Raw genomic sequence first — 16032 nt, forward strand, 5'->3', positions numbered from 1 at the left:
ATTTTTTGGGGTGATAATTCACTCCAACTTCTTTAATTATTTACATATATTTTGGATCATAATAAATGAGCACTTGCTATTCAATCAACGTTATCGTTCACAAATGAAAAATAATATAAGATCTAAAATTTCTAGCATTTGGTTAAAGCTTTGCACACGGTAAAGTGTTTAGCACTTTAGCTAGAGTGCTACAGTATCAAATACCCCATTCGTTATTTTATAAGGTGTTTTTGAGAATTTTTTATAAGAATATTTTTCATTATTTTGAGTACATTAAGTATATATTTTTTATATAAAGCTATCCTTATTAATTGAATGGAGAAAAACGAAGTCCACAAAAGTATCAATTGGGTGAATAGAAGATGAGTCACAATAGTGGAGGGTAATGTTAGAAAAATACAACTAACCATTAACAAATTAATAGTACTAATTATATTAACTAATTACCTTACTTCACCTGAAACTATTAAAGGTCAAAATAATCCTGTCTTTAAGACAAAGGGATCATGTTTGGAAAAATCTGGTTGTCTCTGACTGAGTTTTGATTTTAAATGTCATTTCTTTTTTTTGGTTTAATAAGAGTTAAACCTTTAAATACATGTATTACTGAATGCAAATATCACAGATAGCTAACACCTATATGGTCCTACAATAGTAAGTAATCTTAAAGACATGCTATCAAATTCTCATCTGTATAGCACTCCTCCATTTCAAACATCTTTTTCCTTATATGTTACCTATTTTCAGCAAGAACAGGTGAACATTTATGTAATGATACTTGTTAGTTAGACATAATGTTTTGTTGGTTTAACCACCCTCATTATTGCTGTCAATGTAGTTATGTAGGAAAATGGTGTTTGGTTCTTCCATCAACACTCAAGAGAAGAAATCAGATTCATTTTACTTGCACACGATTGTGCCCCTAAGTGGTATCTTATGTGACATAAAAATATGGTACTATGTGACATTAATGTAATTTTTTGTTTGCCATTGATAGTTGTTCACATTTATTCACTTGACTATGATGTAACCCAGTTAATTATATTTTTTTGACATGGGTAAGGTTTCTTCTTAAGGGGTATTGTAATTCATAATAATGCTCACTCTAATGCCACCGACTTCAACAGTGCTAACCTCTTTATTTATTCCATAATTTGATATCATAATTCATATGATGCATGCTTAAAAAGTGAAGTCCTATTGCACTCCATTTCATGATCTGATCCTCAATCAATGGATAGTGAAGTAATGGTTCAATCTATGATGTGTTGTTGGGAGTTCTGAAGCAGAATTTCATACAAAGGTAATATCTTTCAATTCCCTCTAAAATCCAAATTTTAATACTTACATGTGTAGTAAGAATGTCTTAATAAACATGTATTGGTGTATGTGTAATATTATGCTAGCTTTGAGTTGCTTTAGTGAATAACTTGACTCATGTGCATCCCTTTTAATTATCCTATGTTCCAACATGTCTGAATCTGGTTCCTATGACATAATTTTCAGCACTTCAATGATGAATGAACACTGACCAGGTGAGGTGGTAAAAACTAGGAATGAACACTAATGATTACAGTATCATTTCAAATTAGGAGAGTGTACTGCACCATACTTTTAGCAAGAATGCTTTATCTTTATCTTTATAAAGCATGAAAGAGAATCAAACATTAGCTTTTTCTTTTCTCCTTGTCATTTCTTTGCTGGTTTTTCATACACACAAGAGCCAATTTTTATGGTATAATATATGTGAGAATTTCTTTATTGTTCTTTAGTATAGTGGGAAGTTCTTTATCCTCAATAAAAGGTGCACTTTAGTCCCCCATTAACTAAAGTTCACAGGCAAGCCAAACTTTTCTCTTTTTCTTTTTGATTGAAAGAGTTGGAATGACACATCAAGTATTGAAATAATGTACTTGTCTCAGTGATGACTCCGAAAGAACGGTGTCCCTTTCCCAACTTCACAATCTGCTTAAAAGTAAGCATGTGTAACAATAGCTAAATGTTCTTTCTGGTTATTTGTTAAGGTGCAATAGGTGATAGAATGGAGTTAGTTTAAATTATTTGAAAATTTTTCTGCACAATTTCTAAGTAGAGTCTGTAATCTAATCAAATATACTATCTTATATGTTTGAGTTGTGTCACTTTCTAAATTCCACATCACAGTTTTTAGATTAATTTCATGCTTACCCCCAAAGTTCTTAACAAAGAAGTAGTTATCTTTTTATTTTGAACATGTTCTTCCTTGTGATGTATATGATCAGCTAACAATTTGGCATAGTTTTCCAATGTCAATCCAGGAAAATATGAAGAACAAATAAGGTCAAAACTTAGAATTACCACTTGCCTCAATTTCACACCAAACAAGCATCCATGAAGTTCCAATTTTCTGTTCTTGCATTTGTTCTTCTAAGATTCTTTGGCTTGATTATAGCTGACTTGAGTTCTGACAAACAAGCACTCCTTGAGTTTTCATCTAAAGTTCGACATGCTCCAAGGTTAAACTGGAATGATACAACTCCAATTTGCACTTCATGGGTTGGTGTTATTTGCAATTCAAATGGAACAAGTGTCATTGGTATCCATCTTCCAGGTATTGGACTCAAAGGCTCGATTCCGGATAACAGCATAGGAAAACTAGATTCACTTAGAATCCTTAGCCTTCATTACAATGGCCTTAGAGGAAATCTTCCTTCTGATGTTCTCTCCATTCCTTCACTCCAATATGTATTCCTTCAGTACAATAACTTCTCAGGTCCAATCCCTTCTTATGTCTCCCCTAAACTTATTGCATTGGATATTTCCTTTAACTCCTTCACTGGTAGTATTCCACCTACACTTCAGAACTTGAGAAGACTCACTCGGTTGTATCTCCAAAACAACGCCATCTCGGGAGCTATTCCTGAATTCAACCTTCCAAGGCTCAAATCTTTGAATTTGAGCTATAATAACTTAAATGGCTCAATTCCAACTTCCATCAGTAAGTTCCCGAATACTTCTTTTGTTGGGAACTCTCTCTTATGTGGATCACCTCTCGATGAGTGTCACGCAAATGCAATCACTCCTCCTCCATCTCCTTCTCCTGTTCATCAACCACTCTCTCCGGATACTACTCAAAATAAAAAGGCTACCACTTCTAAGAAAAGCTTTGGCCTAGCTTCTATACTTTCTCTAGTAATTGGAGGATTTGCCTTCTTCTCTTTCTTAGCTTTAATTGTTTCTATATGCTGTTTGAAGAGGAAAAACAACAAAAGAAGTGGTATACTAAAAGGGAAAGCTTCTTGTGCTGGAAAGAATGAGGTTTCAAAGAGTTTTGGGAGTGGTGTGCAAGCTGCTGAGAAGAACAAGTTGTTCTTCTTTGAAGGTTGTTCATATAGCTTTGACCTTGAAGATTTGTTAAAGGCTTCGGCTGAAGTTCTCGGAAAAGGGAGCTATGGAACAACATACAAGGCTTCTTTGGAGGAGGGAACAACAGTGGTTGTTAAAAGGATGAGGGAAGTTGTGGTTGGAAAGAAGGAGTTTGAGCAGCAGATGGAGATTGTGGAAAGAATTGGAAGGCACCCTAATGTTATGCCTCTTAGAGCTTATTACTATTCCAAAGATGAGAAACTTGTAGTTTACAACTACATGGTAGGAGGAAGCTTGTTTAACATGTTGCATGGTATGTTTTACATTGATTCATTGTCCCATTTTGCTTCATTAGTCCATGCACTAAACTCATTAGTGAAGAGAATAGACAAAATATGCTTGTTTTTGTCCATTCTGAAACTGCAATATTAGATTTATTTAGTTACTTGATATTAGTTAGTAACCAAGTGCAGAAGTGTTGACTGAACTGCAATATTGTCATGGAAAAATTGTTGTCAGCTTGTTAAAAAAAATACCATATTTTATTATTGCATCATGATTTAATTTGGAAATATCAACTTAGGTCTCCACCAATGAATAATTGTTTATCAGTAATTCATGGATTAGTCAAGAGTGGTCAAAATCTGTTTTCCTTTGTTCATCATTCTTCAACTGCATCAGATTTCATTAGCAATAAATAATTTATGTAACTTATTGTCACATGTATTTATGTATATACTATAGTCTATAGTCAATACTCAATTGTAATAAATCTATATCTGTGCTTCATTCTTATATATGCTTCCCAAACAATAGGGAACAGGGGTGCAGGAAGAATTCCATTAAACTGGGATTCAAGGATTAAGATTGCAATTGGAGCTGCAAAGGGAATTGCCTTCATCCATTCAGAGGGTGGTCCAAAGTTCACTCATGGCAACATCAAGTCATCCAATGTTCTCATAACCGAAGAACATGATTGTTGCATCACTGATGTAGGACTAACTCCTCTAATGAACACTCCACCAACAACATTGTCAAGAGCCAATGGTTATCGCGCTCCTGAAGTAACCGAGCCCAAGAAGATCACTCATAAGTCAGATGTATACAGCTTTGGGGTGATCCTTCTTGAAATGCTTACAGGAAAGACTCCATTGGGATATCCTGCATATGACAATGACATGGTTGATCTTCCAAGGTAGCATTACATTGTAAAATTAACTAAATATATCTAATATATTTTACCAAAAATTTGTACTACATATGCAGCATGTGTTTTTATATATCTAACGACTCCCTTCGATGTTTTTCGATCTGTCCCTAAAGGTGGGTAAGGTCTGTGGTTCGCGAGGAATGGACAGCCGAAGTTTTTGATGAGGAGTTGCTAAGAGGGCAATATAATGAAGACGAGATGGTGCAGATGCTTCAGATTGCCCTTGCTTGTGTGGCAAAGGTGGCAGATAATAGGCCTACAATGGAAGAAGCTGTTAGAACTATAGAGGAAATTAGGCAGCCCGAGTTGAAGAACCGTACTTCGTCCGAGTCTGAATCTAATGTACAAACACCATGATTCTTGTTGTGCAATTCAAAATTTTAATCTTCTCTGTGAAAATGTATGTGCAATGCATGTTAGTTTTTCTTGTATTCTGTCCTCAAGTAATGAGCATGTTTTGTTGTTAGAATACTAATGTTTTAAAGTCAATGTTTACCATGCAAGTTTCATTTGGGAAATTATATTTGCATATCAAATATCAAGTTTTACATCACTTTCACTTCTATACTTGTATAGTTTTGGATCTTGAGAAGAACTTCATTTGAGTTTTACTCTACTCACAAGATTAAGGATCCCTGCCTAAATTTATAGAACCAAAAAAGAAAAGAAGGAACTAAATCAATAAAAGTAATTAAAACTCTAAAGGTAAATAGACCATAAATTTATAAAGTTGGGAGGATCTGTTTCACCCATTTCTAATCTTGAACTCATTGGTACAACTCACAAAACAATATAAAAACAATATAGATTTAGGTTCATGGTAGATCCTATACATGCAGTATATTCACCATTCAAAATATAATTTAAAATAATAAATATATGCTTATTATGCAGTTCATTGACATTACTCTGGTGCTATATATACATAGTATTTTTATATCAAGAAAGAGTCCCATTTTCAGGTGTATTAACATTTAAGCCTGTTTGCACTCAACTTTTATTTTTGTTTATACACCTGAGAACCTACACAGAAGCATTGCTTTTTTAGTAGGAAGAAACTCAAGTATTTTAAAAATGATTGTGTCAATAATTATTTTAATATTTTGAAAATAAATATTGGTTTAGTTGGGAAAAAATATTTTCTAAATAAATAAAATTTATATTGATATTTACATAATTCTCTCATTTACGTAACGCATTTCAGCACGTACAACCGGTTTGTGAATAAAGTTAAAAGTGATGAATTGCATACATGTAATATACATACCCATCCTATGTATCAGTTAACTAACTAGGGTTATAGTTAACTGCCAATAACTGCCTACTACAAAATTTAAATTGCAAATTATTGTAATTTCATGCCACTATATATAGCCCCTGAAAAGCAGTGGACAGTTTCATTCAACCAACTTCTTTTAAAGGCTGCAATGGATAAAAGTGAACAACAAATTGGAATCAGAGTTTACAATGCAACTCCACCACCAGGGGATGGCATGGCTGCGCCGGAGCCTGGCCGTAAGCGGGGTTCTATGATGGCAAAAGGTGTCCAAAAAACTCTATCCAAGACTTCAATGCTAGGAAACTTCCTTCCCACAGGAACACTCCTCACATTTGAAATGGTACTTCCATCCATATACAAAGATGGCCAATGCACTCATGTCCAAACCATCATGATCAACCTCCTATTAGCCTTAGGTTCACTCTCATGCTTCTTCTTTCACTTCACTGATAGCTTTCAAGGCGCGGATGGGAACGTTTACTACGGTTTTGTGACCCCAAAAGGGTTGTCTGTGTTCAAACCAGGACTAACTGTTGAAGTTCCAAAGGATGAGAGGTTCAAGGTTGGCTTCACAGACTTTGTGCATGCAATTATGTCAATGTTGGTGTTTGTGGCCATTGCTTTTTCGGATCATAGAGTTACTAGTTGTTTGTTTCCGGGGCATGAAAAGGACATGGAACAGGTTAGGGACAGTTTTCCATTGATGGTTGGAATAGTTTGCAGCAGTTTGTTTCTTGTCTTTCCTACTTCAAGGCGCGGCATGGGGTTCATGTCTGCCTAATGTCTGTAATGTTTGTTAATCCATGTAATTTAAATGTAAGCAATCAAGTATTGTATTGAATTAAGAATTTGAAGCCAAAAATGATCTTGAAATAATTAGTCTTTTGTCTATTGGGACATGGTGTGTGTACACAATAAAATGTTATAGACCAGGATAGAAGCATTGAAATCTTGTAATATACTTGCCTTTGGTGTTCTGCACATATAATTTAGTTTCTCCCATTTTCTGATTACCATACTGAAGGACCCCAAAGGACAATGTATGTTTTTGTAAGTAATAGAATAAGTGCTTCTTGGTTAAGTATGTGTATTTAAGTTCTTCCTTATTAGTCTAGCACCACTTGAAGAACCAAAAAGAATAATGATTGTTTCTGTAACCTCTAATATGGGTGCTTCTGTTTAATGTGCATGTATATAAAAGTTCTTAAATTTAAGCTCTACCTGAAGGGCCAATACTTAATAGTTCTACTATAAGTATTTCCATTTTTTGTTCTTAAACTTAACTTTAGAAAGAAAGAAAGAAAACAACAACAACACTAAAATAGAATTTAATAATTGCAAGTGCATGGCATTGATCAATCATCATAAAACCCTGAAGGAAAAGATCATTTAAAAAATAAATTAAAAGAGCCATAAAATAAAGAAGTAAACATTAGCATATTCATGGAGAGAGGGTTTGATGGTTCACTCATATTCAGAAGACTGCAGAATACACAGAGGAATGGCAAAGCAGAGACGTTAAGAAATGGATTTTTTTTATTCTTATAAATATTTTTTCATATCAAAATAATATTGTTCTAAATAAAAATTTATTTTTTCGCCACGTCCACGCTATGCCAACTACCAAGTAACTGAAATAACAGAAATGGGAAATAATTATTTTTTCATTTCGTGTAAACCATATTTAATTTTGACTTTAGTCCTCTAATGTTTTTCTTTGGTTGTTTTAGTTTTAATTAATTTTGAAAAAGTGTAACCTTCACAGTTGGTTATGCAACCAACTAAAACCTGTTAATGTGAAATTAATTACAAGTAATAAGAATGGAAACAAAAAAAAAAGGAGAATGTAACTGTCGTTGTTGCAACAGAAACCTGTTAATAGGAAATTACAAGTAATAATAACTAAAATGCCACCTCAACTAGATTAGATAACTGTTAATATGGTTGGAACACGTTGTTTTCTCCTATATTTTATATTTGTTTTCTTCATCAAATACATCAACTAACATGCAAACAAACAACACAATACAACATTAAGCTAAGGTCTCTCTCTTTATTTGTTCCTAGCTAAAGGAACAAAAAGGTTGAGAAGGAGAATAAAAATATTGAAAGTGAGATATTTATAATATCTTAGAGAGAAGAAAAAATGGGGATGGAACCACCTGCATGTTACTTTGAATCAGTGCTTGGAAGTCTCAGATTCTGGCAAAGTGGTAATGTTCTAGCAATGGACCTTCCTTCTATGGCAATTATGATTGCATTTGTCACATGTATGTCTCGTTTGTTCTTCTGGGTTTGTCAACCCCTCCATCAACCTCGTCTTGTTTCATATGCCTTTGTAAGTGTGTCTATATCAATATACATGTTTAATTTTTTATATTTCTGGAAATATTTTTGGACAATGGTGAGAAAACACTAACACCTAATATTATATTAAACTGATATTTAAGTTATGAGTTTCTCCTACCTAATAAATGTGTCTTTTGGATTGAGTTCTCATTATATGTTTACGTCCTAGTATCAGTTTTTTGGGACAATTGTAAATTACAATTTGAAAAGTAAATTATACAATGATTTTATTTATACTAGCAAATTTATACAAAAAAGGACTTAACCCAAATTTGATTTACATGTTTCTTCTTTTAACATATAAATAATCACAAGATTTTCTATTTATTTGTCATTCTAACATTTTGTGGTTATTGCCAATACAAATATGTAGCCTGGCTTCATAATAGGTACATCAGCATATCTACCCTCTCTGCTAATGGTGCTTTACCCTGTAGAGGAGGTCATAAATGTTGAAGTCTTGTGTAACATTGGTCTCATCTACTATGCATTTGTGAGTGGATTGGAGATGAACATAGACACCATTCTACATGCAAAAAAGAAGGCTGCATCTATTGCTGTTGCAGGGATCATCTTTCCCTTAGTTACAGGACCAGCATTCTATTATCTACATAGAAAACTTTATGCAGTTTGTCCTCTCCCACTTGAACAACCTTCAAACACTGTTATACTACTTTGGAGTGTTATTCTAACTATTACAGGTTTTCCAGTTCTAGCACACACACTTTCTGAGCTAAAGCTCCTTTATACTGGTCTAGGCAAAACAGCTTTAACAGCAGCTATGATTAGTGACACCTATGGTTGGATTCTCTTTGCAATTGTAAATCCAATTACTGTTAATGGTGAACATGCAGTGTATGCAATCATAAGCACTCTAATATTCATCCTTGTGTGTGTGTTTTTGGTACGTCCTATCATTTGTGGCTATATTAATAGAAAGACAGAACAAGATGCATGGGATGATCATAGATTGCTGTATGTTTTTATGGGAGTTTTTCTTTGTTCACTCATCACAGATGTTCTTGGATGCCATGCAGTTGTTGGAGCTTTTGTTTATGGGTTGATTTTACCTCATGGAAAATTTGCTGACTTGGTTACTTCAGTTTCAGATGATTTTGGAAATGGCTTTCTAACACCATTATTCTTTGCTGGTTGTGGAAATAGAATTAATTTCAAATCCATTTTCACACAGTCAAATTGGCCCTTGGTAATGATGCTTATAGGCTCCTTTAGCCTCCCAAAGATTTTGAGCACCATATTTGCCACTTCCTTCTTTGGTATGCAAACTAGAGATGGTTTGGCTCTAGGATTGCTTCTCAACACTAAAGGCGCTGTAGCACTCATAATGCTGAACAATGCTTGGGATAAAGGGGTATCTATTCATTCATTCATTCAATATTTCTACTTTTCTTATCTCCTAATTTGGGGTCAGATGGAACAAACTTTTTATTCACCTCATTCCATCATAAAATATCCAAACAGTATTTTGGCATTCTAGTATAAAATTATGGCACATGTTTTCGAATGCGTTCTACAAATAACATATTTAATGTTGTGACATGTTTTTGCAGGTTTTTTCTGTACCAACCTATTCGGTTCTCACTTCTGGTGTTTTTCTAATGACGGCAATAGTGCCTCCAATCATCAATATAATCTACAAGCCAAGAAAGAGATTTGAGCAGAACAAGCTAAAGACTATACAAAAGTTAAGACCTGATGCAGAGCTCAGAATTCTGGCTTGTTGCCACAATACTAAGCATGCTCCAAGCATGATCAACATCATTCATACTTTTAATCCAACTAGATTTTGCCCCATGCAAGTTTTTGGTTTGTACCTTGTTGAACTTAAAGGACGTGGTGCTGTTGCCCTTGTTGCTGACCATATACAGAGGCCTAGTGGCCAATTAGGAGAACACAATCTCACAAGAACACAAGCAGAACTAGAAAGCATTTCCAATACCTTTGAAGCATTTGGAGAGGCATATGATGCTGTTAGAGTTGAGACCTTGAATGTTGTGTCATCTTATGCAACCATTCATGAAGACATATATAACACAGCTAGTGATAAACACACAAGTATAATTCTCATTCCATTCCACAAACAATTAACTTCTGATGGTGTCCTTCAAACAACAAGTGTTGTGTACAAAGAAATAAACCAAAATATAATGCAAGGTGCACCTTGTTCTGTGGGAATCTTTGTCGATCGCGATCTCGGGTCATTTTCAAAAATGGACTTCCGTATTGTTATGATTTTTGTTGGTGGACCTGATGATCGCGAAGCCTTAGCTGTTGCTGGGAGAATGGCCGGCCATCCTGGTGTAAGGTTAGCAGTGGTTAGGATGGTTTTGTTTGATGAAGCTGCAGAAGTTGATACTTCAAGTCATGCTGAAGCAAAAGGGATATTATTTGCAGTAATTGATAATGAGAAGCAGAAAGAGTTGGATGAAGAATATGTAAGTTCATTTAGACTCACTCAAGTAAACAATGATGACTCTATATCTTACTCAGAGATTGATGTCCACACTGCTGAACATATTCCTACAATGTTGAATGAGGTGGAAAAAAGTGGATGTGATTTATACATAGTTGGACAAGGGAATTGTAGGAACTTGAAAGTATTTACACACTTATCAGAATGGTGTGACTGCTCAGAACTTGGAGTTATAGGAGATATTTTGGCTTCAAATGAATTTGCTTCACATGCATCTGTGCTGGTTGTGCAACAATATGGGTATGGAGGAATGGTTATTGAAAAGCAAATCAAGCGCATAGCCTCCACTAGTAATGATGGATTTGAGTCACTTGTTGTGAAGTCAGAATAAGAATAGAGATTAATCATGAGCAAGTAACCTGCAAAAGAGAAAATGGTTGGCTCATGTTTGCTTATCTCAGCATTTTTTAATTACTATTGATCAGAGAATGGTGCTTCTTATCAAATTTTGTTTCCAGCAATAGTTTTGTCAATTAATAACATGAAATTGAATATTCATGGTGCTCACAAGGTTTTGTCATGATAGGGGTACTTAGACAAAGTGTCACCTTAATAAATATGTGATTGTGGGTCTGTTCATTCATTATCATTTGTCTCATAATGACACTAGGACATGTTCTATTATATCCGTATGAGGCTTTGATCGAAAATTTGTGCAAACACATGTCAACTAAAATTAATGTGCTCTTGTCAACCCCATAGAAAAGTGATTGTGCGTTATAGTTAATAACTTAATATCTACACACAAAAAAGAGTCTGATTTTTTCCTCTTACCTTTGAATATAATATCTATTGTACTTCACCAAAAAAAGAACAAAAATATATTATTCTAAATTATGTCCCAAATCATGTTTGGATATCGTTCATTTTAGAAGTTTTATCACAGAAGTTTCTTTGACACAAAAATTGGATAAGTATAATATCATTAAGAATATTAGAGTGCTAAGGTTAAAATCATGGTATGTAGATAAGGTTAAAATGTAAAGAGGAGAACAATAAATAAATCTGCACAACTAATTCAATAATTTACATATAAATCTAATTTATCCAATTTTAAAAGTAAATAAATAATAAAACTTAAATAAGATGAACCATTAAAAGATAAATAAAAAGGAAAATATAAATATTTCTTAAGCATATAACTTCAATATTCCAAATGAGTTTTAAATAAAAAGAGTAGATAGGGGATAGCATTGTTAAAAAAATTAACCTTCTAATATTCCAAATGAATATTACTAAAATTTAAAGCAATCATTAAAATAATAGAGATATAAATAGTTGTTATAAATAAATTTGATCATTAATAATACAACATAGTTACTAAAAAACATCTTCTTACGTGGAAACGATACCTTTAATGTGAAAATAGGATAAAACAAACTATATCTTTATATATAGATATTTAGGTCCCTAATTTGTGAACCAACAAAAATCACAAATTTGGTAGCTGAATGATTTAATGGCGAGGGTTATCGTGATTGCCAATCTAATCCCGTAAGTAACAATAATTTTTATTTTGCTTTTGTAAGGTAGTATTATTTTTTAATGAGTAAGATTTGAACATTCAATACTTTTATTACTTTTTATGAAATTACAACCTTGAATCTAATAAATAAGATACATGGAAAATAAGAGAAACCTCAACATGAGATCTAAGAGAACAACTATTGCCCACCCAACAGAAAAAGATCTAACAATAACAATCAAACACAAAATTAAATTAGATATTCTTTCAAACCAAACCAAGACATAACTACACATATCTTAGTTAATTACTTGACCACTTCCAACCAATAATTCCTAGCTTTCGCATATAGAGAATAATTAATGTATATCAAAACTTGATAGGTGTCCCATAAATTTTCTTTTTTATTATTAATGTAAAAAACAGTTTTGTATAAAAAAAGAAAGCCACAAATATCATATGTTTTACTTATTGATTGATTTACAAAATCACACATATTTAGGAAAATTTGTATGTTGATTTTTTAATATGATATATTATTTATGGGGAGAAATGGGTTGACAAATGACAATTGTACAGTATGAAAATATTACAGTAATTTGTGACTAATTCCGGTAGAAGAGGAGAATCTACAGCAAGAGAAACTGTTAATAGGAAAGTACAAGTAATAATAACTAAAATGCCACCTCAACTAGATTGGATATACAATAGTTGGAACACGTTGTTTTCTCCTATATTTTTTATCTGTATTATTCTTCATCTATGAATATTTGTTAGTAGGTAAAGAAGGTTGAGAAAGGAGAATATTGAAAGAATGGAGGTGGTGACACCTCAATGTTACATGATGCCTGTGGTTAATCATAGCAGTTTCTGGCAAACTGGTAATGTTCTCAAAACTGATCTTCCTACTCTTGCACTGCAAATGGCATTCACAACATCTATGTCTCGCTTCTTCTTCTGGATCTCCACTCCCCTTTGTCAACCTCGCCTTATTTCATACATTTTTGTAAGTATATATATATAAACAATGTTACAACACTAGCTAATCACTTCATTTAACACTTTCAGCAAGTGTTTTTTTTATGACAGAATAATTCCATGAATTTCTCATTCTAATTTTCGTGCTTATTGCAAATTCAAATGTGTAGCCTGGCTTCTTTGCAACTACAATGGCCTATCTTCCAAATATAGCTTATTTGCTTTATCCTGAAAATGGGATCCTAAATGTTCAAGTCATAGACAACATTGGTCTCATCTACTATGCATTCCTGAGTGGCTTGGAGATGAACATAGACACCATTCTACATGCAAAAAAGAAGTCTGCAACCATAGCAGTTGCAGGGATCATCTTTCCCTTGGTTACAGGACCAATATTTTATCAACTACATAGAAAAATATATGAAACTTTTCCTCTCCCGATTGAAAAATCTTCTATGACTGCTATAATACATTGGACTGGTGTTCTAACTATTACAGGTTTTCCAGTTCTAGCTCACACACTTTCTGAGCTCAAGCTCCTTTATACTGGTCTAGGCAAAACAGCTTTATCAGCTGCAATGATTAGTGACACCTATGGTTGGATTCTCTTCACAATTTTCTATCCATTTACTATGAATGGAAATAATGCATTGTACTCAGTATTAAGTACTATAATATTCATTGTTGTGTGTGTATTTTTGGTACGTCCTATCATTTGTGACTATATTGAACACAAGACAGACCAAGATGAATGGAATGATCACCAAATAGCCTCTGTTGTGATGGGAGTTTTTGTTTGTTCATTCATTACAGATTTTCTTGGTTGTCATGCAATCGTTGGGGCTTTTGTTTATGGGTTGATTTTACCTCATGGAAAATTTGCTGACTTGGTTACTTCAGTTTCAGATGATTTTGTAAATGGCTTTCTTACACCGTTATACTTTTCTGGCTGTGGAATGAGAATTAGTTTCAGATCCATTTTCATGATGGGAAATTGGCCCTTAGTAATGCTGCTTGTAGTTTCACTAATCCTTCCAAAGATTTTGAGCACTGTGTTAGCCACTTTCTTCTTTGGTTTGCACATTCAAGATGGTTTGGCTCTAGGATTGCTTCTCAATACCAAAGGAGTTATAGCACTCGTATTGCTAAACAGTGCTTGGGATAAAGGGGTACTTATTTACTTTTATTTATTTAGTTTAATAACACTCATCTTTTGACTATGTTTGAATTGTTGAAAACCGATAGAATGAAGAAAAATGAAAATGAATGATACTAAGAAATATTTTCACCTTTGGTTAGTTGATGTGACAATAAGGAAGAGAAAAATATATGAACACTTGTTCGAGTATAAAACATTGGCATGTGTGTATAAATTAGTAGTGCAAATATCAGGATTAATGTTGTGGCATGTTATTGCAGGTTTTTTCGGTACCAACCTATTCTGTTCTTACCTTTGGTGTTCTTCTGATGACTGTAATAGTGCCCCCTATAATCAACTTAATCTACAAGCCAAGAAAGAGATTTGAGCAGAACAAGCTAAAGACTATACAAAAGCTAAGAGAAGATGCAGAGCTCAGAATTCTGGCATGTTGCCATAATAATAAGAATGCCACTAGCATGATCAGCATCATTGATACTTTTAATCCAACTAGACTTTCCCCTATGCATGTTTTTGGTTTGTACCTTATTGAACTTACGGGACGTGGTGCTGCCCTTGTTGCTGCCCATATAGAGAGGCATAGTGGCCAGCTAGTAGGAGAACAAAATCTCACAAGAACACAAGCAGAGCTAGAAAACATTACCAAAACCTTTGAAGCATTTGGAGAGGTATATGATGCTGTTAGAGTAGAGACCTTGAATGTTGTGTCATCTTATGCAACCATTCATGAAGATATATATAACACAGCTAGTGATAAACATACAAGTTTAATTCTTCTTCCATTCCACAAAAAATTAACTTCTGATGGTGTTCTTCAAACAACAAGTGTTGTGTATAAAGAAATAAATCAAAAGATAATGCAAGGTGCACCTTGTTCTGTGGGAATCTTTGTTGATCGCGATCTCGGGTCATTTTCAAAAATGGACTTCCATATTGTTATGATTTTTGTTGGCGGACCTGATGACCGTGAAGCCTTAGCTGTTGCTGGGAGAATGGCTTGTCATCCTGGTGTAAGATTAGAACTTGTTAGGATGGTTTTGTTTGATGAAGCTGCAGAAGCTGATACTTCAAGTCATGCTGAAGCAAAAGGAATATTATCTGCAGTAATTGATAATGAGAAGCAGAAAGAGTTGGATGAAGAGTGTGTAAGTTCATTTAGGCTCACTCAAGTGAACAATGATGATTCTACATCATACTCAGAAATTGAAGTCCATACTGCTGAAGATATTCCTGCAGTGTTGAATGAGGTAGAAAAAAGTGGATGTGATTTATACATAGTTGGACAAGGGAATTGTAGGAACTCAATGGTATTTACAAACTTATTGGAATGGTGTGATTGTTTAGAACTTGGAGTTATAGGGGATATTTTGGCTTCAAATAATTTTGCTTCAAGTGCATCTATGCTAGTTGTGCAACAATATGGGTATGGAGGAATGGTTATTGAAAAGCAAGTCAAGCACATAGCCACTACTACTAGTAATGATGGATTTGAGTTAGTTGTTGTGTAGTCAGAATAAGAATAGGGATTAATCATTTTTCTAACACTATTGATTAGATAATTTGTTACTTTTCAAATTTTGTTTCTATCAATTCTTTTGTTAAAAACATAAAATTAAAAATTGATGATGCCCACGAAATTTGCATGGTAAAGTATCATGATTTTGTGTCTTTGCATTCACCACTTGCTTCTCTAGGCCAATCTTGGTGTCATGATTCCGTCATTTGTCACATAATGACAACATATACTAGCATG

At 33.8% G+C, this 16032-nt stretch overlaps 4 protein-coding genes across 7 annotated transcripts; all 4 read left to right on the forward strand.

The window, feature by feature from the left end:
• Nucleotides 1075-5058, forward strand: LOC109360456 (probable inactive receptor kinase At5g58300). 4 transcript variants are annotated; one of them, XM_019605373.1, is made up of 5 exons: nt 1075-1265; nt 1304-1327; nt 2296-3658; nt 4162-4540; nt 4669-5058. In XM_019605373.1, exons 3-5 carry the CDS (start codon nt 2371-2373, stop codon nt 4910-4912), a joined length of 1911 nt encoding a protein of 636 aa, XP_019460918.1. In that variant the 5' UTR covers nt 1075-1265; nt 1304-1327; nt 2296-2370; the 3' UTR covers nt 4913-5058. The 4 variants fall into 4 exon arrangements, with proteins under 4 accessions (XP_019460918.1, XP_019460917.1, XP_019460919.1 ...); XM_019605372.1 differs by lacking the exon at nt 1304-1327 and having other exon boundaries at nt 1075-1303; nt 2298-3658; XM_019605374.1 differs by lacking the exons at nt 1075-1265; nt 1304-1327 and adding an exon at nt 1453-1975 and having other exon boundaries at nt 2298-3658.
• Nucleotides 5929-6710, forward strand: LOC109360150. The gene has a single exon (XM_019604880.1). The coding sequence runs from the start codon at nt 5983-5985 to the stop codon at nt 6613-6615; it is 633 nt and encodes a 210-aa protein (XP_019460425.1). The 5' UTR covers nt 5929-5982; the 3' UTR covers nt 6616-6710.
• Nucleotides 7981-11008, forward strand: LOC109359638 (cation/H(+) antiporter 15-like). The gene is made up of 3 exons (XM_019604337.1): nt 7981-8127; nt 8557-9555; nt 9755-11008. Exons 1-3 carry the CDS (start codon nt 7981-7983, stop codon nt 11006-11008), a joined length of 2400 nt encoding a protein of 799 aa, XP_019459882.1.
• On the forward strand, nt 13269-15787 carry LOC109359639 (cation/H(+) antiporter 15-like). The gene is made up of 3 exons (XM_019604338.1): nt 13269-14289; nt 14540-15174; nt 15244-15787. Exons 1-3 carry the CDS (start codon nt 13312-13314, stop codon nt 15785-15787), a joined length of 2157 nt encoding a protein of 718 aa, XP_019459883.1. The 5' UTR covers nt 13269-13311.

Source organism: Lupinus angustifolius, chromosome LG11 (assembly GCF_001865875.1).
Source record: "Lupinus angustifolius cultivar Tanjil chromosome LG11, LupAngTanjil_v1.0, whole genome shotgun sequence".
In the NCBI taxonomy this organism is placed as follows: domain Eukaryota; kingdom Viridiplantae; phylum Streptophyta; class Magnoliopsida; order Fabales; family Fabaceae; genus Lupinus; species Lupinus angustifolius.

Bases quoted from the DNA above. Each gene is read 5' to 3' on its own strand.
- LOC109360456 (XM_019605372.1), top strand. From the start codon at position 2,371: ATGAAGTTCCAATTTTCTGTTCTTGCATTTGTTCTTCTAAGATTCTTT. The intron at 3,659-4,161 runs GTATGTTTTACA...CCCAAACAATAG, and splicing joins CTTGTTTAACATGTTGCATG to GGAACAGGGGTGCAGGAAGA. The intron at 4,541-4,668 runs GTAGCATTACAT...CTGTCCCTAAAG, and splicing joins GACATGGTTGATCTTCCAAG to GTGGGTAAGGTCTGTGGTTC.
- LOC109360150 (XM_019604880.1), top strand. From the start codon at position 5,983: ATGGATAAAAGTGAACAACAAATTGGAATCAGAGTTTACAATGCAACT.
- LOC109359638 (XM_019604337.1), top strand. From the start codon at position 7,981: ATGGGGATGGAACCACCTGCATGTTACTTTGAATCAGTGCTTGGAAGT. The intron at 8,128-8,556 runs GTTTGTCAACCC...ACAAATATGTAG, and splicing joins TGTCTCGTTTGTTCTTCTGG to CCTGGCTTCATAATAGGTAC. The intron at 9,556-9,754 runs GTATCTATTCAT...ATGTTTTTGCAG, and splicing joins ACAATGCTTGGGATAAAGGG to GTTTTTTCTGTACCAACCTA.
- LOC109359639 (XM_019604338.1), top strand. From the start codon at position 13,312: ATGGCCTATCTTCCAAATATAGCTTATTTGCTTTATCCTGAAAATGGG. The intron at 14,290-14,539 runs GTACTTATTTAC...ATGTTATTGCAG, and splicing joins ACAGTGCTTGGGATAAAGGG to GTTTTTTCGGTACCAACCTA. The intron at 15,175-15,243 runs TCGCGATCTCGG...CGGACCTGATGA, and splicing joins TCTGTGGGAATCTTTGTTGA to CCGTGAAGCCTTAGCTGTTG.